This window comes from Pleurodeles waltl, chromosome 5 (genome assembly GCF_031143425.1).
Source record: "Pleurodeles waltl isolate 20211129_DDA chromosome 5, aPleWal1.hap1.20221129, whole genome shotgun sequence".
Taxonomy (NCBI): Eukaryota; Metazoa; Chordata; class Amphibia; order Caudata; family Salamandridae; genus Pleurodeles; species Pleurodeles waltl.
The window spans coordinates 1,395,869,245-1,395,895,236 of record NC_090444.1 but is presented as its reverse complement, the minus strand read 5'-3'; the positions used below and the strand labels follow the sequence as shown (position 1 = coordinate 1,395,895,236).

General features: G+C 42.5%; 1 protein-coding gene across 3 annotated transcripts in view; it reads right to left on the bottom strand.

Moving 5' to 3' along the window:
- IMPG1 (interphotoreceptor matrix proteoglycan 1) overlaps positions 1–25,992 on the bottom strand; it is a 1,628,305-nt gene that overhangs the window by 1,345,663 nt on the left and 256,650 nt on the right. For all 3 annotated transcript variants that reach the window (XM_069235643.1, XM_069235645.1, XM_069235644.1), the window contains exon 2: positions 4,289–4,525. In XM_069235643.1, coding sequence (XP_069091744.1) covers positions 4,289–4,525 — 237 coding nt within the window. The remainder of the gene's footprint in view (positions 1–4,288; positions 4,526–25,992) is intronic.

The window sequence follows — 25,992 nt, the reverse complement described above, 5'->3', positions numbered from 1 at the left end:
GCTGCATTTCCAAAATATATGTAAAGCTGGTATTTGACTGATAAATTTTGTGGTACTTGGGAAACTTTTCACAGATGGTGCTATTTTGGTACTAAAAGTATTGGAGTTATGGCTGCTATGTATTACCAATGAGAAATTATTACTTATGGACAATTTCACAATTGCCCCGTCCCTTAAGAGTGACTATTCTCATCTGACTATTAGGTGAGTTATACATTTGCTTGTAGATAAGCAAGCATGGAGATGACAAACGTGGATGTCACCATGAAGCAAACAAAGCATTCTTTACCAGATTGTTCAGAGCAACAGCATGCAGTGTTATATGGTGTCCAGGGTGTCCCAAAGAGGACTGACGTGCCACTTCACAATTATGCTGCAGTGTGTTAATTTTTTGGATGGCAGGCAACTTTAGCAGAGGGTTCTTATTTCTACAATGTGCTCTGAAGCAGTTGTGTGGGTCTACTACTTCAATAAAACTGCATATTTCAAAAATCAAAATTCAGATGCCTAAAAACTTCCAAAAATACATTCTTCGCTGTTGAAAGAAGCATGGAAGATTAAAGGAAATAACATCAGCAAGCACGCAGTAACATAGTTAGGAGATTCTGCATACTTTCTACCCTTTGCCATCAGTTGTGGTCTATTTTATATACCCTCGCTGGACTGAGAGGGTTTAACTTCGCAAAGGAGGCAAGCATTAACCATGTGCAGGAAAGAAACAGTTGGGAGCGAGGCTCCTAGAAGCCGTATTTGTGCAAGAAACCATCTGCATCTGTGTGGGTCAGAGTGTGGAGATTTTTCTGAGGAATATAGGGAATCAGGTCGAGCTGAGGAGGGGGAGGAGATTGCCTTGGGATAACATTCATCCTGTTTTTGGATAAAGTTGTTAAAAGAAAGCCTCATGTGTGTGTGGTGAAGTTAGCTTTGAGATGTGTGCTCTGGAGAAGGCAAGGCCCGTGTCTCCATCTCAAACCAATTGCAACAGAAAACAGAATCAGATGGGTAAAATCCCTAGAGGTATTGTTGGTGAACTAAAGTCATTGTAGCTCCGAGAGGGTTTCAGAACAAGATAAGGAAAAGGAAAATGATGCTCATTTTGCTGTAGCATCATGCATTATGTTAATTTTATATATTACAATGTATCTGGGCTAATGTTTTCACCCCCATTAGTACCAGTTTACCACCCAAATATATAAATAAGCAACTAAAAGGTGACCAACCCGTCTTTGCCAAGGGCCTTCTGCTGCGTAAGAACACGTTATGTTTTAGTAAAGTTTGATCCTAGCTTGAGCTAGAAGCAAGCTTTTTATTTTGTTAAAATCTGCAAATTAGGAAGCAGATGAAGGATTATGTGGCAAATACATATATATGCAGAAAACACTAAAGCCTCAGAATCGCGCATCTAAAGTGGATTACAATACTACAAGTTATGTCAGAGTTACACGGACCTAAAATAGACCTCCTTATGGCCATGAAAATACTCACTGTGTTGCAATGTCATACGCAGCGATTAATTAAATTAATGATAATAATAACAACACTTATAGGAAAAATAACTATTATTATTATCAGCATCAATTGCATTGTTATTGATACTTCCAGTAAAGCATTTATGCCACGCCATGACGTTGGGAGATTTCATAACGCATAGTAGAGGGGGAAGTCCACAAAGTCAGTTCGTTCTCACTGACATGAATATGGTTCAGTGGTTCCAACACCCGCTGCAGAATTCTGTGAGGTTTTCTACATTATCCTGGCTGTTGTGTGCTAAAATAAAACATGTAATCAGTGTAGCATAAATGATCTGGTTTGATGGAGTAATGAAGGACCAAATTATTTTGCAGTGTTTACTGATTAACTGTACTGATATAACGAGTGAAAAGCATGTTTCCTTGAACAGGATGGAGCCCACATGGCATACTTAAGCACAGCTTGCAGTACTAATTTACTGCGAATGTGCCATTCAGGGTACACCCTAGAATAGTGTATATGGTGGAGCCTGGGAGGCTGTTAAAATCTAGCAAGAAGCTTGTTTCCTTTGTGCATTATGAGGAGTAGATAAATGCAGGGAAATTAATCATAGTACAGAAGAACTAATTTGGCTGGTGCATGCATCAAAATGAGAGCAAATAACTTCAGATGGCAAAAGCATAAAGACAGCTATTGTAACTCCATGGAAAAACATTTCCAGTTACCAGCGACACACAAGTGATAACAGCTCTAGCTGATGCTGGCTGTACAACAAGTGGAGAATGATGACTGTGCCATGCACGTTGCTCTTAAAGAGTTAAATAATCGCCTCACCAACGAGCATAACCACGGGGCCTATTGTAATGACAAACAGCCCTGACAAAACGTGTAAAAGGCAGTATAGACACTGAAATAGTAGTGCCTATTTTCTAAAGTTAAACATGCTTGGAGCAGAGATTCTCCTGTTCAAAAGATCTTTTCTGAACTTGGGCATTTAAAGTGGAAACTGTTATGGCTGTATTAGCGTGCATATAATGAAAATTGCGAGTATTCTTAAAAATGAAAATTAATGGTGGTTGTACTTTCCTCATGCTACCCATGCCTGTATTTGGAATCATTTTTGTTGTTTTTTCCAATGAGATCATCTAATTCCCACTTCAAAAGTGTTCCCCATTTTAATCGCCATCTCGCGAAGGTGCTCACGGTGACTGTAATTACCGTGTTTTCATGCACACAATAAAAAATGCTGAGTGCTCTCAGAAGCAAAAGTGAATGTTAAACAAGCCTTTTGTTTTCGTAAGTCCCCCGTCCCGCAAAGGTGTTGACAATGTCTGTCATTGCCATAGTTGCGTGCACATGATAGTTCTGAGTGCGTTCGGTAATGAAAGTGAATGTTAACCGAGCATGCTACCTTCTTATTTATTACATCTGTGTCCATGTTTAAGTCATGTAAGAGTTCGATTGAATGTTTTTATCCCAGATTCAAACATCGCCGAACATATCCGCCATACTTATCACCGTCCTGCGAAGGTGATCCATGTGATTAGGTTTGTATTGATTCAATAGTAATCAATGTGCACTTATTGGGCCTGGTAGGGGCGCAGAATAGGCAGTAACTCAAAACAATCTCGTGAAATGGGCACAGCACTGAGAGTTAAAGTAGTTTCTAAATAATGAATAAACAATGGAGGTGGACAAGCCGTGCCGTACAGAATGAAAGAAAGGCACGGCCACCATGCTTAGAGACAAAGCGCAGCGTGCCGCGCTGCAACAATTACAACCAAGCCACGATGTGTGTGTGGGGGGGCAAATATAAACTGGAAACTGAGGAACAGATGGGACATGCTGGTGACCGCAGAGCGAACACGAAGGAGAGACACACAAAAACAAGCATTTGGAATGCAATAGGCTCGTGTTTGCTCGAGTTAGAGCTCATAGCGTTGTAAATTACTGACTGGACTTTTATTGCCACACAGACTGAAAATAACAAAAGAAAGAGAGCTCGGGTGAGCTGGCCCTGGAAAAGCCCCCCTCTGCTGTTGGTTTATGTCTACAGAGGGAGCTGGTGGGGAGGAGGGACTGAACAAGCACCTACACTGTTGAGGTGAATCAGGCAAATGACAAAAAAAGTCCCTTACAGAAGGGACATAGCATAATTACACAGTACTTTGTGCTGCTCCCAGAGTGAAAAAAAGGTATATCAAAGAGGCAGAACTGACCACTAGCAAGCAAGGATTTTTGAAGGACACTGCAACTAACAAATGAAAATGCTGGAACTCACTGTATAGTATACTTAAAAGTATACAGCAGGCCAAACGCTAACACTTGACCTGAAAATTGCGGGATACTGAGCTGCAACATTAAAGGATCTGCGACTCAAGAGGTACCCTTGTCAGTCAGCTTCTTCAGTAGATCAGCAACTGTTTCATGGAGCACTTGCATCTTTCTGCACACCCTGGGTCAATCTGCCCAAGCGTGAACACCTCATTTGATTACATCAGACCTTATCACATCATATTTGGATCAGATGTATTGCTGCCTTGTGGTTTAGAAACTAAATGGGAGGAAGAAACTCAGACCTCGGCCTCTGTTTTCAGGGGCTAGGTTTCCACCAAGTCTGCATATTCACATGTACAGCTCTAGGGAAGATACTGTGCAAGGAGCCTTATTAGTTACCACCAACCCACAATTCTCTTCCATATCTACAAAATGGTTTCAGCAACAACAACTACAGTTTTCAGTAACATTTAGTCAATTTGGCAGAATGCGTCAGCCATGAAGAGAAAATGCAATTTGGCTTACATTTTTGCCTTCTTACCTCGGAGCCTGTAGTATGCCAGGTGGCTGGCCAGAATCTGCTTCTCTGACTCCTGAGGGCAAACCTTGACTCCAGTTGGAAACACAGACGACCTTTTGGCTCTGCGCTTTGACAGATCGTACAGCCTTTTGATAGTCGATGACTTGGACATCGTTAGGAAAGATTCCCTCTGGCGTAAAACCGAGGCAGCATCTGACTGCGGCTCAGATTCAGCAAAATTTGTTGTGTTCTGCTGTTCTGTGAAGAAAATGAAACCCATGAATACTCTCAATTCATTTTGGTAATTGAAATTACATAATGTGTGGGACTAAGCTCAGCTTGGAAAAGTACAAACACTATAACAATATTGCTCTTATTTTACATATTACTGCCCTTTTCCTTGCAGGTTGGCTCATCCTACAAAATATCAGCTTATGCATGCGTACATTGTAACACAAGAATGTCAAATCTTTCCTTTGAACAGGACCATTATTCCAGCTGTAGGGACGTCAAAAGGATTTTGGGGGCCCTGGGCCAAATATACTTTGGGAGCCCCTGTTGGGAACAGCTTTGAATTATTGATCCAATGTCTGCTCTTTGATGTTCTCTTTGGCCAGTTAACTAACAGTGCATAGGCACATTGACTCAAATTCTAAATGTGTTCACAGCTAATATTCAGGGACAGTCACATGTTTTCAACACTGTAACAGCAATATCTGTGCCCCTCTTCCATTTCTCCTATCTGAGATTGTATTTCGCTTTAAAAGAAACTTTTTTATGGATGATGAATGAATCAGCATCAAAAAACCTTTCTGCAAAATGCCTGTAATAGACTCCCACAGATCAACCAGGTTGAAAATAAATTAAAGATAAAAGGTATTTCAAATAATTTGTTGAACAATTAATAAAGGTCATCAGGACAAGACTCTCTGCAGAACAGAGATGGCTTATCAGGCCCCCCCCGAAAGGCTGAGGCCCTGAGCCAGTGCCCACTTTGCCCATGCCTCAAAACTGCCTTAATGTCTGATAGTCTCCTGCAATGTACTGATCTTAATGGAGATAGATAGCCAAGGATTAGATAGACTAAAGGTCTATTTTTAGCTTTACAAATGTTGAATTCATTAAATGTATATACCACTCATTCTTCACGAGGATTTTCCTTGTATAAAAATACCTTCCAGTTAAAATCTAAAATATTTTACTCAATAATTAAATAAAAAAAATCTTCATAATATAAATGTTACATTTGTGACACTGAATTATTGGTTTGTGCTTTTTAGATTCCAAATGTAGCACCAAGGGCTACACTTACTAAAATTAGAAAAAGTGATTTTCTGATTGCCATCTCATGCGAATCTCATTTAGGAAATCACTATTTCAAATGTATTAAACTCTTTAGAGTTTCATTTGCGATCCTAGTGGGTCACAAATAGACTTACCTTATAAATATTAATTAGGCAAGTTTCAATTTGTGAACCATTAGGAATCGCAACCTTCACAGAGATGGTAACCTGTTGGGGTCAAAAGACAACCATGTGTGTGATTGCTTTTATATAAGGCCATCTTTTTTTTTAAACAGTCCATTTTCCTTAAAGCAAAATGGGATGCATTTTAAAATAAAAAAAATAAAAAACTTTGAAGTTTTGTTTTTTAAAAGTAGGCATTGGTCTGAGAGACCACTGACTGCTCTTAAAAGTTATTTTCCTAACCATTCTCAAAACGGGAAGCGGTCACAAAGGAACCCCTTCCGATTTGCAAATCTGTTACCACACACTTTGAGTTGGATAGCATAGTGTGAATGTTTTACAACCGCATTTTGGTTCTGAAACAGTCATCCCAGATAGGTTTTAGGAAGAAACACCCTCAACACACCTCTTTCAAATACTGAACCACAAAACCTAAGTTAACATTTGGTAACAAGTTACTGAATCTCAATTTGGGCTTTGAGCATACCTAGAAAGAAATTTCTAGTCACAAACGACCCCATTCTGCAAATAGCATCGTTTGCAACCAGAAAAATTATTTGCACATTTGACCCTAAGGGGAATACGGCTTCTCTGTTTGGAGTTTGAAGCACAGAATATCATGAAGGTATAACAGCTGCTTCACACTCTCAACTCCCAGCAAGATATTGGCACTGCAGATACTACACTAAACAGCCAAAAAGAATTACACTGTCATTATTTCACAGTTTAGTGAGATTTCCTAAGAAAGTAAGATCAATATTATGGACAGGTATATTCACCATCCAAAGCTAATGTTGTTTCATATTGCCACTCTCAGACATGACAAAGCCAAATCATAGTTCTAATGAATCCTTATTAAATGATTTCTTCATTTACACTTGTCTTAGTTAATTCTAACTTTTCTCGTTGTGGCAGTCAAATATCTGTAACGTTTGTTTCTCAGATTCCCAAGCTTCATTAACTTCACTTGTTCCTTCCTCTTCAATAAGATAGTTCAGAATGAACCAAGAGCATCATAAACTCTCCATGATCTCAAAAAGTGCTTTGAAAAAGGGGAAACCCCACCGATTGAGGCCCACAGAACCGTAGCTAGTTAAAGCATGTCAACGAACTCTGAAATAGTTGACGAATGATACCATACTGCCATAAAAGATGAAAAGAATTCTCGTTAGTGGCAAAAATGCACCTGTAAAAGATTTTTAGATGTACACCTTCCTTTTCTTAAATACCTCAAATTATGTAGCTGTAAATTTATGCTGTTATGTTATGTTAGGTGGATTTGGATAGCACAACTTATAACCCAAGAGGGTATCCAAGTGGTGGAGTGTGGGCCCGATGGTACTCCTAGTTGAAAGGTCAGGTCTTCAGCTTCTTCTGGAAGTTAAGGAGTGGAGTAGCAGCTCTGATGTGTATAGGAAGTTTGTTCCAGAGTTTGGCGGTGGTAAATGAGAAGGTGCGCCCTCGTTTCCTGCTTCTGCAGGTGCACAGGATTGGTGGGTGGGAGACAGAGGTGGAGCATAGTTGTCTTATGGGACGGCAGAGCTGGAGTTGGTCAATGAGATAAGCAGGTCCTGTTGTTGTGGAAGGCCTTGTAGGCATGGATAAGCAGCTTGAACTTGCAGTGTTTCTGGATGGGTAACCATTGGAGTTCAGTGAGGTAGGGAGTGATTTGTGCATTTCTAGGTACGTGTAGGATGAGTCTGGTGGCGGTGTTTTATATGGTCTGGAGTCTTCATGAGATAATTGGAGATGCTGACGTAAAGTGCGTTGCCAAAATCAAGTCTTCTGGTGATGATTGCTTGGGTGACCACGTATCTTGTCTGCGTGGGTAGCCATTTAAAGATCTTGCTGAGCATTTTAAGGATGTGGCAGCAGGATGTGATCACTGTGTTGACCTGTTTGTTCATCATGAGTTTATCACCCAGGGTGATGTCCAGGCTTCTGGCATGGTCTTTTGTGGTTGGTTTGGAACCCAGTTCAGGTCGCCACCAGGAGGAGTTCCAGGCTGGTGATGGTTGGAAACAATCAGAAATTGGTATTCAGGACAGAACTTGACAAACCTACAGTGGTACAAGAAATGTAATATTAAGGCACATGCAATCACCTGTTTGAGCTAACCACTTAATATCCAGTGCAATTGCCATTGTGGCACATTTACCTCCATCTCATGTCTGGGGCTACCCAACGCTTTTCTCTTGCACTATCCACTGGGGCCAGCTGAGTAGCTTCCCTACCTATATTTCCCCAGCTATACTGGTGCAGGTGCAGCTTGAACATGAATAGAGTCTATCTGCCTTTTAGAAATGGGGTTTCTGCTTGGCTAGGGTGTGCACCTAAGCCAGGCAGAACCCACCCACTTTTGTCAGGGTAAGAGAGTTACATGTCCAAGATAACTCTGTTCACCCCCTTGATAGCTTGGCACAAGCAGTCAGTCCTATCCCAGAGGCAATGTGTAAAACATTTGCACAACACATGTGTCACACTATCCCCACCACAAAGGAAACACAACACCAAGTTATATGAAAATATACTGTATTGTGCACAGCACAATTATTAGACCAAACAAAACATATCAGTAATATCCTGCTACCCAAGCAGTTGTCAGAGCGTTACACATTAGTTACTCTGCAGAACCAGCAGTAGTCACATTTAACACACATATAACACACAGTTCACTTACTATTCTGCAACAGAAGCAGTAGTCAGGAATCACATTACTACACACATGCACTTGTCATAGAAATATCATAAATGCACATATCAGGAACATTATAAAACATATGGCAAGTCAAGCAAGTATATCAGCAGAACATGTACATTAAAGGAACATCAGCAAAACATATATGGAAACATCATAAAACAAACAGGTTAGCATATAAATCGATATAGTCCGTACTAGGAACATAAGAAATATGGATGTCTAAGAAAGTACCTGTCTCAATGATGGGAAGGCACTTCCAGTGCAACAAATGCTCCAAAAAGGGGCCCCTCAGTGCTCATCTGCACCAAATGGGGCACTGCAATCATTTGGGGGAGAGGGGTGATCTGCACCCCTCTGGTTTGTATACTGGGCACCTCCTGGGGTCTGCGATCTCTGCCCTCCCCCCCAGGCCTCAACTGGCCCTCAAGAAGGGGGGCAATTGGGGTCACCCAAGGAGACTTGTGGTATGGGGGCCACCCGCGGTCTCTGCCAAGAATAGACAGGGCTTTGGTGGGGATGGGGGAGCCTCCGGTGAGGCTTCCTTCCCCCGCCCATCCTGAACACACACACAGGGCTTCCACAGATGCAGGGTCCGGGGCCACAGCACCCTGCTCCTGGGGGACAACAGGCAAAGTAAAGGAGCACAGGTGGCAGGGCCCAGCAGCAGGCCAGCGCAAGGGGGATGCAAGCATATGACAGTCTCTCCTAGTGACCCAGGAGGTCACAGATCAGCATAGCAGGAGCAGCCCATGACCGTTCCTGGTGAGTCCCTTCCAGCATTCTGTGTCCAGTTCAAGGTAAGTTCCAAAGTGTCTCCAAATAGTGGGGAAAATTACCCTGTACTTATACTCAGTTTTACAGTGTGTTTACAAAGAAGGGGAGAGGAGGTTTCAACCAGTTACAAGTAGTTCTGGGAGTGCCCCCTGTCTCCACCAGCACAGGCTCCAAACATCAGTTGGGGGTAAATGATCCTATTGTGTGAGGCCAGGGCACAGCCTTTACAAATGCAGGTGTGCCCTGCCTCTCCCTTCTCTCAGCCCACGAAGGCTATTCAGTATGTAGATGCACTTCTGTGACACCTCCACCCTCCCTGTGTACAGGCTGTCTGAAAAGTATGCACAAAGCCCAACTGTCATTTTGCCCAGATGTGGATTGGAGTCAAGCTGCAAAACACAGGAGTCAAAAGCACAGAGAAATGCTCACTTTCTAGAAGTGGCATTTCTGTAATAATAATAATAAAAAATCCACTCACACCAATAAGCAGCATTTCTCAACACCATTACAACCATACCAAACATGCCTATGCAACCCCTCATAAATCAGACTATACCCCCCTACACATAAGGCAGGACATTTCCAATGCAATCCTATGAGAAGGCATCACTCAAAGCAGTGAGAAACCAAATAGGCTGTTTGTCACTACCAGGACAGGCCACACTACTAGGTACATGTCCTGTCTTCTACATACATAGTACCCTGCCCATAGGGCTAGCTAGGGCCTGACTAGGTCGGTGAAATGCGCTAGATGGTTTATATTTTCATGCAATGCCACAATTTTATTAACACTTTGTTTTTATGAGTAATTATTTGGTCTTAATTACTTACTTCATTGTGCTGTGCTAGCTAGCTGACCTAGGCCGGTGTTCAGTGGCCAGTCAGCTGCAACAGTTCCTGTTTTTATCTATGGTGCCCTCTCCTCTTTCCCCACTTACCTGCTTGTTATGCTAGTGTAATTCACGCCGTCTTGGTTGCCAGTCAGGTTGCGGCCGCTATTTTTTACTGTTGCTAATAGCACATCCGACTACCGCCATTTTCTTGGGTCAGCGGTCTAGCTGCCTCAGATTCCAGCTCAGACCCTCATAAAGGTGCTCCTAAGCCAAGCCTGTCTGCACCCGTCCGCGCCCGTCCATGCCAGGAGGGGCCCAGGGTCCAGACCCCCTAGTCCGGTTACGATAAAGGGGTTCTCTTATTCATCTGAGGTCCTTCGTATACTTAGGCCACCTTTTCCCGAAGCTTGCCAGGTATGTCCAGATCTGAGTAATACTATGTGGCTGTGCTCCCCCTGTCAGTGGGCCCCCCAACTTGGATGGGCGAGCACATTTTCAGAGGTAAACTCTCACACTACTCTCCTGTTGGTCAATTGTCGATCAATGTCAGCTCACAAACTTGACATTAATCTCCTTTTAAGTGAGGTTTCGCCTACAGTCTTCTTTCTTACGGAGATATGGTTGCACAAGGGGTCTTGGCCTGACATTAACCTGGCATTACCTCCGGGATATTTAATAGCAAGATCGGATAGAACCACCTCCAGAGGGGGAGGAATTGCCATCATCTATAAAGAAGCTATTAAGCTTACATTCCGGCCCCTCCAGTTAACGGACTGTGAAAGCATGTTTTTTTCACTGACACTAAATCCTCAATTCACATTCTCAGGAGTTCTACTCTACCGTCCCCCTGGTTCCCCTGAAAAATGTTTAGACTCTCTTTTGGATCAACTTGCTGATTTATTATGTAAGAGACCGAATTTTACTATCTTAGGTGATTTTAACATCCATGTAGATAATTTAGATCATGCAGCGGCCAGATGTCTTCTGGCCAACATGGAAGCCCTGGGATTAGGGCAATTGGTTAGAGGCCCTGCCCATGACAAGGGACACACCATTGACCTAGTTTTTAGCAATTTAGCAGGCTTAACTTCCAGGCCTTCTCTTCCGTTGGCCTAGTCAGATCACTTTTTAACCTCACTAAATTTAGCTATTCCCACTGCAAGGGGATCTTTTCAGCCAACAGCTCAGTCATGCAGGTGTTGGTATAAACTCAACACCTGCAAGTGGATTAGTATGTTGGAAAGCCGTAAATCTATCTTTTTCAACATGAATGATACTGGAACTGATCCATTTAATTACTGGAGCATTAATTGCTTAGACACCCTACTTCCCTATAGGATAAAAACTGGGAGTCGCTGGAAAGCTGGCGCTCAGTAGTTCACCCCTCATTCGCAACTTCTCAAAAGAAAATGTAGAGGTTTAGAAAGAAGGTGGAGAAAATTCTACCACCCTGTATGGATGAATACAGGAAGGCAATTAGATTTTATCATGCAGAAATACAATCTTATTACGCTAACAGAATTGAACAAGCTTCCAGTTGCTCCAAAGAGGTCTTCAAGGTGCTTAAAGAAATTCTACAGTCTCCCCTAGATGGGGATTTAATTGTAGCTTCTAAAGAGCACAGTAACAATCTGGCTATGTTTTTTCAACAACAAATCATTGATATTTATTCGAATTTTCCTAAGAGTAAGCCTAAGTCTGAAGTTCAGGCTAACCATCTTCATAATTGTGTAGCAATCATCTGATAATTTACCCCTCTCTCACAGGATCAGGTTGCCTCGTTTCTTACTTCTCTCAAGTCAGGATCCCCGATAGATCTGGCTCCTCCTTCTATACTGGCTCTTGGGGCTCCTGCCATTGTTCCGGTTCTGACTGAACTGTTGAATTTTCATTATCTATGGGCACTGTCCCTGGTCAGTGGAAACATGCCATAGTCAAACCCCTGCTAAAGAAACCTAACTTGGATTCCACAGTGCTCAAAAACTATAGACCCATATCGTTCCTACCTTTTCCCTCCAAAATATTAGATAAATATATTAATACTCAATTATCTATGTTTTTGGAGGATAACAATATCCTTCATCCTACCCAGATGGGTTTTAGACCTCAACACAGCCCTGAGTCAGCCTTGATAGCCGTCATGGAAGAGGCCAGAAATCGTATGGACCAGGGTTACGTGGCGGCTGTTGTGCTTCTTGATCTCAGTGCTGCCTTCGACACAGTAGATCATCAGGTGCTCAGCCAAAGGATGAAGGAGATTGGAATTGAAGGTCTAGCACTTAGTTGGCTTGCCTCGTTTCTCGATCTCTGCATCAGGGTCTGTCGCTCTAACCATTGTGCCACACTTCTCCACTTAATATATATATATGGCCCCCCTGGCTGAGCTGGTGGAATCATTTGGACTTTCACTTATTCAGATGACACCCAATTAGTGGTCTCATTCTCTACCAACTCAGCCTCGGAGGGACTTTCACTGTCTTCCTACCTACAGGCAGTATCAGGATGGATGACTGATAGTATGCTCCAACTAAACGGTAACAAAACAGAAATAATGATTTTGGGCCACCACCCTGGTCTGGGTAAGAATCTTCCGCTGCCAAGCTCCTTGGGGGAATTGCCTCCCCCCAAGAAGTACATCAAAAGCCTAGCAATTTGGTTAGAACCCCAACTTACGCTGGAACATCAAGCCAAGAACATTTCTGCTATTTGCTTTGGATTAATGAGGCTCCTAAGGAAGGTTCTTGCAATACTTCTGTCCTTGGTGAAAAGGCTTATTATCCAGGCGATTATTATGTCCTGACTTGATTATGGTAATGGACAGTTTCCCGGCTCCCCCAAATATGTGAAGAGGAAATTACAGGTGGTACAAAATGCTGCAGCCCGCATCTTATTAGAAATACCAAGTCATACTTCTGTGAATCCGGCCCTTGCATCTTTCCATTGGCTCCCAGTGGAACAGCGTATAAAGTTTAAAACCTTATGCTGTATCCATAGGTCATTATATAATGGAGGTCCTCCTCTGTTAAAGACCTTGACAACTTTCTATAAGCCTACTAGAGAACTTAGGTCTGCATCAGCAGCATTGGCTACGTTACCTAGAGTCAAAAAGGCTAGATGAGGCGGTTCCACGATGGCCTATTTCGGAGCTAAATTGTGGAACTCCCTCCCCCTCAGGCTCCGATTAACCAGTCACAATCTCAATTTTTGAAAGGCACTTAAAACCTGGCTGCTCTAGATCTAGGCGCATCTCTCTCTTAGTTATGGGGATTGTTCTTATCCCTGGGAGGCCTTTGGGTAGCCATGCACTTTACAAGTGAATTAACATAACATAACTTAGGGGTGATTTACATGTAGTAAAAGGGGAGTTCTGGGCCTGGCAAGTAAATTTAGATGCCAGTTAGATGTGGCAGAAAACTGCGTACACTGGCCCTGTGCTGGCAGGCCTGAGACAGGTTTGAAAGGCTACTTTAGTGGGTGGCGCAAGCAGCACAGCAGGCCCATTAGTAGCATTTAATTTACAAGCCCTGGGTATAGAGATACCACTGTACAAGGGACTTACAGGTAAATTAAATATGCCAAATAGGTATAAGCCAATCATACCAACTTTAGAAGGGAGAGTACCTGCTCTTTAGCACTGATCAGCAGTGATAAAGTGCTCAGAGTCCTAGTGTCAACAGCGAGAGGTCAGAAAAAATAGGAGGAAAGAGCCAAAAAGTCAGGGGATGAACCTGCCTAAAGGGCAAGGCCCAATACTGCCCCTAACTTAACAGCCACATCAGCAAGAGCAGCGTCAATGAATAGCCCTCCGAATAGTTAAGCACTGGGTGAGCAGGTTTTTTGGCTCTAGCCACCCTTACATCCGATTAAAGGCCCAGTCCTGACCTGTTGATCAGTGAGATAAGAGCACATATGTTCCTCCTTTCACCATCCAAACCGTAGAGACCAACATTCTGTCCTTCACATCTTTCTTGATGCTTAATGTCTGGTACCACATGTTTGCTAGAGCACGAAGAGATGAACTTCCCTTTAGCAAGTACACAGCACATAAAAAGATAAATAAAAGATCAGTCCCCTTTGATGCCCACTGGACTTTGAGTGGTCATCCAAAAACCGCATGATTTTCTCACTTTGATTGAAAAGAATCACAACTGTCTGAATCGGGGACGTACACGCTAACCTCTGGTTGTTGTAAACGTGAAACACTGCGGACAAACATGCAAAATCAAGTGAGTACGTATGTGTAATGTGAGGGCAGTGGGTACACCACTACTCATGAACTCATGGTGAATACAGAAAAATTAAAAATAAACCACAAAACTCTAAGGAAACACTTGGACGCTGTGAACACAAGCATAGAACTTCCAATGGTATGTGCAACTGCAGTGAGAGACTATTTATGGCATATAATGGAGCGTAAGTTACACTGAAAAAAGACTTAGGCAGATCCAAATAATCTGTTGAGACACCATAAAATTTGAGAGTCAAAACTTAACAGTCCAAAAAGCCTAAAAACAAATAAAGTGAACCTTTGCGTGCCCAAATATGCGAAGGGAAATGTGTATTTGAAGAAACAGCGATGATATTATCATGCCCGTCACCACCCACAGAAGTGCATGCATATAATGATAGGAAACCAAGAATCAAGGCAATAACAGGGTGCCCTGCAAAATAAAACAACTGTTCACCCCAAGATGCCCACAATAATGAACATTAAAAACAAAAAGTGAAGAAGAATAATGAAAATGCACAAAAAAACACTGAATAAGAGACAAAAACAGGATGCCCCGTGGAGTACTTTGACATAGACAATGCATCACATGGCATCAATTCACAATGTAAGCTGCTGAAAATATATATACAACATTAACTGACCAAAGTTTCTTGTACAAAAACAATTGTTGGCATGGATCCAACTCTGCATCCCTAAAAATGAAATATGATCTTTGTACATAAGTATAAACATAAGTATAAACACAGCAATCGTTGACATGGAACCAATTCTGCATCCCTGAAAATGAAATATGACATATGTACATGAGTGAAATCAAACCCATATTTGACATGAACCAATATTGTAGAAATATGGGATATATAATGTCATACACACATTGTTAACACAAATGTTGAAATAGTAATGTATGTAAGATTCTCCTAGGCTACAGAAAACAAAACATTTCTGTTATGGGGTCTTTGATTGACAGTCAGGTTACCCCTTGTCCAAGCAAGGACAGGGGGTAACCCCCTCAGTCAGGGTAAGTCACACACAATCCAAATTATCCTATGCCCACCCTCTGGTAGCTTGGCACTAAGCAGCCAGGCTTAACTTAGAAGGTAATGTGTAAAGTATTTGTGCAATAAATCATGCAATAACACAGTATAAACACTACAAAAATACACCACGCAGGTTTAGAAAAATATAGGATATATTTATCTGATTAAAAGCATGTCAAAACGATCAAGATTAAATAAGTACATGTTGAAATGTCACTTTAGAAAATGCAAAAAAATAGTCTTTAGTTCTTAAAAAGCAATCAGTGTCTCTTGCAAGCACAAAGTACCTGGTTTGCGTCTAAATTAACCGCACAGGACCTCAGAGGAGGAGATGCATGAAAAACAAGGAGGTGTGTGGTGGTTTCTCCAGGCGCACACAGACGATCAGTTGATGCTTTTCCATGCAACAAGGGCTTTGTTTCGATTTCCGGTGCACAGACTTGGATCCTCTTGGGGTTGCAGGGTATTTGGATGTCACAGTAGCTGTGTCGATCCGGTTGGTGATGCGTCGATCCAGTGGGCCGTGTGTCGAAGTTCTAGTCGCAACACTGGCGTTGCATCGATCTCCACTCAGAGAGCCAAGCTGCGTTGTTCCGGTTTGGCGTGCAGTGATTTACTCACAGCGGTGCAGGTTGTGCTTCAATTCCGGCAGGCTGTGCGTCTAAATTTCGCCGCACAAGAAGTTCTTTGCAGAGATGAAATCTTTTGGCCCTGAGATTCTGGAAAATAGGAGGCAAGCTCAATCCAAGCCCTTGGAGAGCACTTCTTAGGAAAGCCAGACGTTGGCAAGGCAGCAGGGCAACAGCAAGGCAGCAGTCAGGTGAGTCCTTTGGGCAGCCAGGCAGCTTTTCTGAGCAGGTTGCAGGTTTTGGTTTAGAGTTCCATTCCAAATAGATATCTTGTCAAGAAGTGTCTGCAGACGTTCCTTCAGAAGTGTCCGTAGAAGTGTCTAAATTGGTAGGGTCAGAGATCCAGTTTAAATACCCAAATGTGCCTTTGAAGTGGAGGAGACTTCAAAGAGTCCCCTTTCAGTTCCATCCTGTCTGCCAGGGTCCCAGTAGGGGGTTTGGCAGTCCATTGTGTGAGGGCAGGCCACCGTCCTTTGACATGTAAGTGTCAGGCCCTCCACCCTCCCATCCCAAGAAGACCCATTCAGTATGCAGATTTGTGCAGTTGTGACTGAGCATCCTGTGTTTGGAGCTGTCTGAGTGAAATGCACACGGGAGCTGTCAACTAACCTACCCTGATGTGGATTGGAAGGCACAGAAGGATTTAAGTGTAGGGAATTGCTCACTTTCTACAATAGTAATATTAAATCCAACTTCACCAATGAGCAGGATTTTCTATTACCAATCTGGCCATACTGAGTATGACCTGGTTACTCCTTTCAGATCAGAATCTACAACTCAAACAGTATGTGAGGGTAGCCCTAATGCTATCCTATGAAAGGAGCAGGACTCACAGCAATGTAAAACAAATTTAGTAGTTTTACACTACCAGGACATATAGAACACACATGTTCATGTCCTGCCTTTTACCTACATAGGACACTGCCCTAGGGGCTACCTATGGCCTACCTTAGGGGTGACTTATATGTAGAAAAAGGGGAGTTTAAGGCTTGGCAATTACTTTTAAATGCCAAGACGAAGTGGCAGAGAAACTGCACACACAGGCCTTGCAGTGACAGGCCTGAGACATGGTTAAGCCTACTTATGAGGGTGGTACAACCACTGCTGCAGGAACACTAGTAGTGTTTAATTTACAGGCCGTGGGCACATGTAGAGCCCTTTGCTAGGGACGTACAAGTAAATTAAATATGCCAGTTGGGTATGAACCAATGTCAACATGTTTTAGGGAGAGAGCATATGCACTTTAGCACCGATTAGCAGTGGTAAAGTGCGCAGATTCCTAAAGCCAGCAAAAATGAGGTCAGAAAAAGAGAAGGGGAAAGGCAAAAGGTTTGGGGATGACCCTGCAGAAAGGCCATTTCCAACTATTTCTAATTTGTCATTTCGCAAATGTGGCAAGAGACTGTCTAAATACTTGATTCGTAAAGCCTCCCTCTGGGCTAATAATCTGTGATTGACAATGTCTGGATTCAATCTCACTGCCTCCAAGATGGTAAACCTCAATTGACCAATAGTGTGATTGTGTTCAAGCCAATGCACTACTAGACAGAAACTGCTGTTTTTATTTCTGATCACACCCTTGTGTTCAGTGAAGTGAGTCTTGATTTTACATTCAAATTTGCCTACATAAAGATGGCCACGACGGCATTTGATGGCATAAATGACATTCAGTGTGTTGCAATCAGATGTATGATGCAACTGCACCAAGCAGCCAGTCTTGGGATGAGCTATGGTGTTACCTACTATTTTGTGTCCTCCTGGTCATTGTTGAAGTGTAAAGCAACATTTGGATTGATCCTTTGGGACAACGCATCATTTGTTGTTGAATAAAAGAATTGCAACATATGATAACTGATGAACTGATGTAATTTTGTATTACAACTCATGATCCTGGGAAGTGTACATAGTGCATGCTGGGACTAGTGCATCTGCGTGGTGTACTAGCACCTCTTTCCAGCATTTTTCTGATGTCATTTTGCAGGGGCCACCTCAGCTCCTTTTCTACTGCTAGCCTCCTGTTCAGGGGGCTAGGAATTATTAATTTCTCACAGCTGTGCAGAGCTGAGCTGCAGTGGCACTGCTCTCACTGCCTAGTTGGGTGATTGCTCCAGCGCAACCTTGGGTGATTACTCATCTACAATGGGAAAGGGCAATAATAAACAGTCTAAGCTGCACTTGATGAGCAGTCCCCTCCAGAGCGGGCTGATACAGTCATTCAGGCACCACTAGACCCTCCTGAGATCAGATTTACAATTCTGTTGCAGGAAATGAAAGCTAGACTCCAGGCTATTGATAACAAAATTGAATCTGGCTGCATGCCTTGACATATTTAAGGAGCAGATGGATCAGCAGGCCTCCAGACTAACTCAATGGAGACTCTGACATTTAGGACACGCAAAATTGGACAGGTGATGTTGTAACTACGTTGCAAAATGAGTTGGAAGCACTGCATGCCCGAAATGACTATTTGCAGGGTCGTTTCTGGGTGTTCCCGAATCTGCAACATCCAGCAATAGGGAGCTTTTTATAAAGGAACTCCTAGGCTCATTGTTTGGCCACCACATATTCTTTAATCTGTTCATAGTGGGGACAGTGCACCGATTCCTGGTCCCAGTTCTGAAATTTAGCCAAAGCCCCAGACCTGTATTAGTGCTACTTCTTAATCACGGAGATAGGAATTTTATGTTCATACTGAATCATGCCTCCCCTGACCCCGAATATGATAACTCACTGTTAGACCTGACTACCTTGGAGTGGTCTTCCCACAATCTTTTTTCCTACTTGGCTTCGATTTTGCTGAATTTGTTTTTGTTGGCCTTAGCACTTTACCACTACTAACCCGTGCTAATGTGCTTATGCTTTCTCCCTAAAACATGGTTTCATTGGTATATGCCTAATTTGCATATTTAATTTACTTATAAGTACCTAGTAAAGTGCACTACATGTGCACAGGGCCTGTAAAATAAATGCAACTAGTGGGCCTGCAGCACTGCTTATGCCACAAATTAAGTAACACTTTAAAACATGTCGCAGGCCTGCAATTGCAGCCTGATGGTAGTGCTACACTGCCACCTTAACTTGGCATTTAGAACCTTTTGCAAACCTTAACTTCCCCCTTTTTCAAATATGTCACCCTTAAGATGGGCCTTACATAGCCCATACAGCAGAGTGCTATGTAAATAAAAGGCAGGACATATACTTTTCAATTTTACATGTCCTTGTAGTGAAAAACTCACGGATTGGTTTTTCACTACTGTGAGGCCTACCCCCTCATAGGATAACATTGGGGACTCCTTATTACATTTAATAAGCTGTAATTCCTGATTGGGAAGAGGTAGATCTGCGATGTTTAGTACTGTTGGAATTGTATTGCTAAATCCTCTTTAATGGCAAAGCCAGATTTATTGTTACAATTTTGAAAATGCCACTTTTAGAAAGTTAGCATTTTCTTGCTCTAAGCCCTTTGTGTCTAAATCCGGTTTCCAATATATGTCTGGGGTAGGCAACAGTAGGCTTTGTGATTTCCCCCTAGAAAGTCACACACAAAGAGAGCTTAGGTGTGACTGATGAGCCATCCGCATCCTTATAGATCATGTGGGCCAGATAGGAGGGTGGAACTTGCCACAGCTCACACCTGTACCTGTATAGACTGTGTTCTGTCCTCACACAAAGAAATGCTTAACCGACTGTAGTGAATCTGGAACCAGGGCAGGAAGGGAGGACCTCTGTGCACTTCGAAGCCCTTCTTTGTAGACTCCCCCACTTCAAAGGCATAACTGGGTATAAGAACTGGCCTTCTGATCTTATTAACTCAGCACACGTCTGGCCCTGTGGATACTCTGTCAGGAAAAAGGCCTGCTCTGCTGTTACAAGAAATGCCACTCTGCTGGACTGCTTCTCTGGAAGAGCTGCTTTCTTGCTGTGATGACCCTTTGCCTGCTGCCTTTCTTGTCTTGGTGAGGAAGAATGAACCCACATCACTTGGAAACAATACCCAGAGTGACTCCAAGGGCCATCTGACTGGTTTCCCTTTTACTGAGGTCTCAGGGAGAGAAAAGATTTCCAACTTTCTTGGTACAGAAGCCATCTGCAAGGCTTGCCCTGCCAAGTGGTGCCAATCTAGTCCTGGGCACTTGGAAGTGGGTATAAGGTGCTGCTCTGGGCAACATCAAGTAATCAACGCAGTTACACTGCTCAGAACCTGTGCATCTCCTAAAACACCAACGCATCCAAAGGATCGACTATGACGCATCACCTCCTCTGTTCCTCGCATCTTCCTTGATGTCACCCCAAACAAGGTACTTTTGCAGCAGCCCAAGGCTTTTCCTTGCACCTGACCTGCTCTCCATCGCAGTCAGCCTGAACTTTCAGATTTGACCTGGTCTAGCATGGCAAGAAAGCCCTGCTTGTCGCCTTATGCTTTTAAGCACTGCATTTTAATTTATGCTTTAAAAATGCATATCTGAAGTTCTACTTATTGTTCTATTTAGCAAAGTTTTCATTGTTTTGATGTTCTTTTGTTCATTAAATTAACCCTATTTTTCTGACCAGGCGTATCTTTTTGTGTGGTGTTTTTACTGTTTTAATGTATGAAGCTTTGCATAAATACTTTACACATTGCCTCTTAAGTTAAGCCTGTCTGGTATGTTCCAAGCTACTAGAGGGTTTGCACAGATTAATTTAGGGTGTGTTTGTGACTTACCCTGACCAGGATGGTGATTCCTGCTTGGACAGGGTGCATACCTCTGCCAACCAGAAGCCCCATTTCTAACACTTTAAAATCTCATACTATCCTGACTTCACCCTTGCTATTCAGGGAGGTTCGACAGATCCTCATGGAAGTCAAGAAAATTCTCTGGGATAGAGGCTTGAAATACTCGGTGCTGTATCCGGCTAAACTTTTCATGGAATTCAAGGGAAAAACACACTTCTTCTAGCTCCTGGGACTGTTATGGACTTTATTGAGCAAAATGGACTAGCAAAAGGTAGCTTGGCATCTTCTGTGGGTGACGGTCAGAGGCAACTTTGACCTCGAAATGATAATGACTAACTGCGCTAGGTTAACCTTGCTTCATACGCTAATTGTTCTGTATTAGTGGCCTTGCTGTGGCAGCTCTGTGGTCTCAGCTCTCCTTGTTCTGTCCTATACATTGATTTCCTGTGATGACTTGTTCCTATGTGTACTTTTGAGTGCTCTCTGAGGCAACCATCCTACTACAGTGTACTGTAGGTCACCTTGTGGTCACTTTGTTACTTGCTGTTTGTCCCACTATGTTATTGTTCACTTTTCTCCCCTTGCAGAGGTGAAATAATGGTTTTAAATCTCTAGAATGCTCTCTGATCACTTTAGGAGGCCCCACTATGCTCCTTGACCCCCCCGCATGGACCATGGGTCGACATTGGCTGGGTACTTGCTGAAGTTTGTTGTTGGCCTGGGTTGGGCGCAGGGGTTATTTTTTCTTGTTATATTTTTGTTATCAATTTTTAATTGTTTTACAACATAATGCCCAGGTACTACACTGCATCACTTGGCACATTTGAGTAGGTGGGGATGTTTGAGGATGCTTCGCCACCTCACTACAGGTATTTTCCACCAGCTGTATGATAACCTTCATAACATGGAATGTGCAGGGTATAAATAACCCCTGCAAGGCTAATTAGGTGCGTGCTTACCTTGACCATCACCAGGTTGACTTAGCACTCCTGCAGGAGACCCGCTGCTCCTCCATTGGCATGCCTATATTTGCTAAAGCTTGGGGCACAGACAGATAACTCTCCTCTTATTCAACCTATCCCTGAGGGGTGGTTCTCTTAGTCAGGAACTCTGTTAACTTCATTCTGATAGACACTCTTAAAGTTATGGTTGGTAGGGTGATTGGGATCACTGTTATACTAGATGGGCAGCAACTATTCATTGTAAATGTCTATGTTCCAAATGTGGATACCCTAGAGTATTTTGACGATCTCCTTAGCCTCTGCAGTAAATACAGGGACTGGCCGCACAGTCTGGGAGGGAGATTTTAACACAATTCTTCCCACACGGTTAGATAGATCCTCCATGAAGCCACATCCCACGTCGAAGGCTAGCCATGCCCTAGCTCATGTTACACAATTGTGTGATATGGTAGACGCTTGGTGAACACTTAACCCTAATGAGCTGATATACACATATTGAATACACATGAATAGTGTATCATGCAGGCTAGACATGTAGTTTATAACTCTCTCACTATGTTCTATGGTTTGCAGCTCTGTTGTCCTCCCATGCACCCTTTTGGGTCAATCTCCAGTCGTGCTGGTGTTAGAAAACTCAGCTCCTCCACCTCACCCTCATAGTTGGTGATTGCCTAGCACTGAATTGCAGAACACTGTTTTCCACACTGACATCAAAGGAGACACTGATGGAATTTTGTGAAGAGGCCACAAGAGAGATTCTTAGTTTGGGTTGTTGGGTTCAGGCGCAATGCTTTGGTGAGGGTGATCACCCGTGTCGAATGGTGGCCAGGATCACTTGGAGCTTTACACCCTCTGAAAGTATTGTTGCTGCTCCCACAGACTGTTACAATTGACATGGCTGTAATTCATGCAGTTTTCCACCAGTATTATGAAACTATATATACTGCTTCCCCTAACCGTAGTGCATCTTCTATCTCCCACTATCTTGACCATGTTTGCTTTGGCTTGGTTGGAATCTCCTATTTGGGAACTACTTAAAACTCTGATCTCCCTGGCAAACATGAAGGCATGTTCGAGCCTATGCAGTTGCAAGGCACTGGGGGATGGGGGGGTGGCGATGGTCTCCTAATAGGTTTCTTTCAAAGAATACATTGGGAGGTCTTGTAGTCCCAGACCTTAATACATACTATCTGGTTGTACAGGCCCATTATGTATGGTATAGGATGCAGCCTGCCCACTCTGAAGTCCATGTCACAGTGGAGAGGACAATAGCCAGCATGCTGCATGTACTACCTAAACTATCTGTTATGTCATGTGATGCAAGGGAGAATGTGGATGTCATTCCTCTACATGTCAGGCTTTGTGGCACTTGGCAAAGCTGGGGGGCCTTGCCACTCCATACTCACTACACTTTCCCTCATCAAATAACCCTCTTCTCCTCCCAACGTGAGAATGTTATATAAAATCCTTATTGAAAAAAGCTTGTTAGTATGTGTTGGGTGATCTTTTTGATAATTTTTACATTGACTAGCTTTCTGAATAGATGTGGCCTGTGTCCCTTACAATTCTCTCCTATCATTGACTTCAGTCACCAGCCAAGACTAACTTCCTAGCATTCTCCACAGAGCCTGTTGAGATGGCACTCCTCACCACATACTTACAGTGAGAAGATGAGGCCCCTTCCATTTCTTTTCTGTACTCCTCTGTTCTTGCAGCTTGAGCGGACCCACTTGTTGAGGCCATGCAGAGATAGGAGAGGGCATTGGGATTCACACTAGCCTATAAAACATGGGCATACTGCTGTGCACAGGTGAAAGGCACACCAGTAAACTATAGATATAAGTTGATACATTATCAGTTTCTTCATCAATATTATTATACACTTTTGTGGGTTTCCAGATTTAGAGAGACAGAACACAAGACATGTAAAAGATATGGTTTGGAGTGGGCTGATTTTTTTGTATTTATCTTGGGGTTGTTTGAACATTTCTTCTATGTGCTGTGTGACATGAGGTCGTGATTGAACCTTCTTCCCAGGTGATACTGCTGAGGGACACTTTAGGATTCCCTCATGCTTACAGGAGCCTAGCAGATGTGTTGCTAGTTTTAGCTAAAAGACAGGTGGCCATGGCGGAGGAGTACGCTGAGCTGCTGCCCCTTGCGTCATGCCCTAGAGTTATTTTGGAGCCCTTTAGAACATACCTTCTCTGCTCTAGCACTAACTCACATCCAGCCAGTTCACTATGCCTGGATGCAGAGTAGATTACTGATGCTACACCCCTACTCTTCTTTTCACAGTTGTCTTTTTCTGCTTACTCAATATCTGTTGATTGCCTGCTGGTTTCTGGGGGTACCTGTCATTTATATTGCTTTATTGTATGTATGCTGTACGTTTGTGGAAAATGTTGGATTTCTGTAAGTAATGATTGAAACTAATAAATAGAAATTTTGAAAAATGATTTCCTACACCAAACATTAATAGGAAACTTAGGCCCATATTTATTCTTCTTTAACGACGCATTTACGTAATTGTTTTATGCAAAAACGGCGCAAACTTGCAAAATCCAAATGTATTTTTTAAGTTTGCGTCGTTTTTGCATCAAAAAGCGCCGCAAAAGCAGCGCTAAAAAAGAATAAATATGGGCCTTAGTGGTTTGGCAATCTTATACAATGGATAGCGTAAAGTGGAATTGATCAGTTCAAGTCCATTTCCATAGATAACAACATACTCTAAAATATTAGAAAAAACCATTGACAATCAGCCTTTCTGGTTTCTGGAGCTAAGCAATGTTCTAGATGAAAGACAATCTGACTTCTGTCTGGCTCCTGTAACCCAAACTGCTCTGGTCTCTGTCTTATCTTTAAATGATTGCAGATCAAGGCCATTTAGTGGCTTTGTTGCTGCTACATCTTCCTGCAGCATCTGATACATTTCCCATGCATAGTTGTTTTTGAGGTTAGGAGAAGCTCAAATCTAGGGATTAGCTTTGAAGTAAAGTAGGTCATACCTTGGATTTAGATTTCAGGCTGTGTATCTCTTCCCCTAATGCTCCCAGTTAATTCTTCTACAGCAGGAAGTTCCCCAGTGTTCTTCAGTAAGCCATACTCTTTGTAATGTGTATACATGTTCACGAGCTTACGCATTTCACTCTTTTTGTCTAAAAGTTATGAGTTCTATGGACAACACACAGATTTTAATTTCTTTTGAGAATTCTGTGCCTAATCTGTTGGTGATATTCCAAAAATGTATGCTAGCAGTGTCCACATGGCTGGCAAATACCTCACTAAAATTAAATTCTGACAAAACTGAGGTTTTGCCTTTACGTGGTTGTGTTCCTTCATAGGCTCTTCCTCATGAATTCTGTCCAGCATCCATAGAAGCAGCTCCATCCCCTGGAGGTAGAAGTTTGTCCTCTTATGCTGAATGGTCAAGTCAATCACTTACCCGTACCTGCTTTTCCTTTATGTGACCACTGTTTAAAATTCTTTCTTTCCTTCTGTACATGCTTGTTCACTGGTAGAGGAGGCAATGATTTTGATTTGTACAGTATAGATTACTGTAATGTTCTATTTTGTGGTTCACCTATGAGGTTGCTGAAATTCCTCAAACAAATAAAAAATGCCTCTGCAAGATTTGCGCTAAAATGGACTCATGTCTTGTCCTTATCGTTGATACTAAATGACTGGTGCCTTGATCTCTGGATTTGTGGGGTCTGTAGAAGAGCTCCCAACTACTTGTATCCTTTCCTAAGAACTTACTTTGATTTTAATTAATTTGGTTAATTTTCCCTTTAGTAACACTTGTGTAATGTGTGCATAGAAAGTACAAGCTGCAAAACAAGTCACATTCCAAATGTAAATCTATTGAGATATATTTCTACAAAGTGCAACGTGGGTTTAAACAAAGATTTGTGGCACAAGAAGCTAGGTTTTAGCTTATAAAGGAAAAGCTAAATCATAATTGATTTAAAATACCAGATTTATCACACAACACCAACTGAAAGTAACTTTCAAAGTTAATATCCTTTATTTTCAATAACATCTGTTAGGACATAATTTGAATAGTGTACAAGAAATTTAGCAAAAAAAATCGATCCACAAACTGCATTTTTGGCATCTATGATGCTAAAATTACTTTTGTAAAGTTGTAGCACTACCTGCTTCTAAATATAATAAATCTGATCTGGTGGCATAATCCCTTCCTTTTAACTGAGTTTGTGGTCTCGACTATGGGAACTCCCTTTCCCTGGTAAGTACCAAGTATGTCATAAGGGTATTACAGATCATCCAGAGTGCTGCTGCATGGGCTCTTCATAGACTCCCAAAACACCATTCAGCAGCCTCATCCAAAGCTGCCTTGCACTGGATTCCAGTG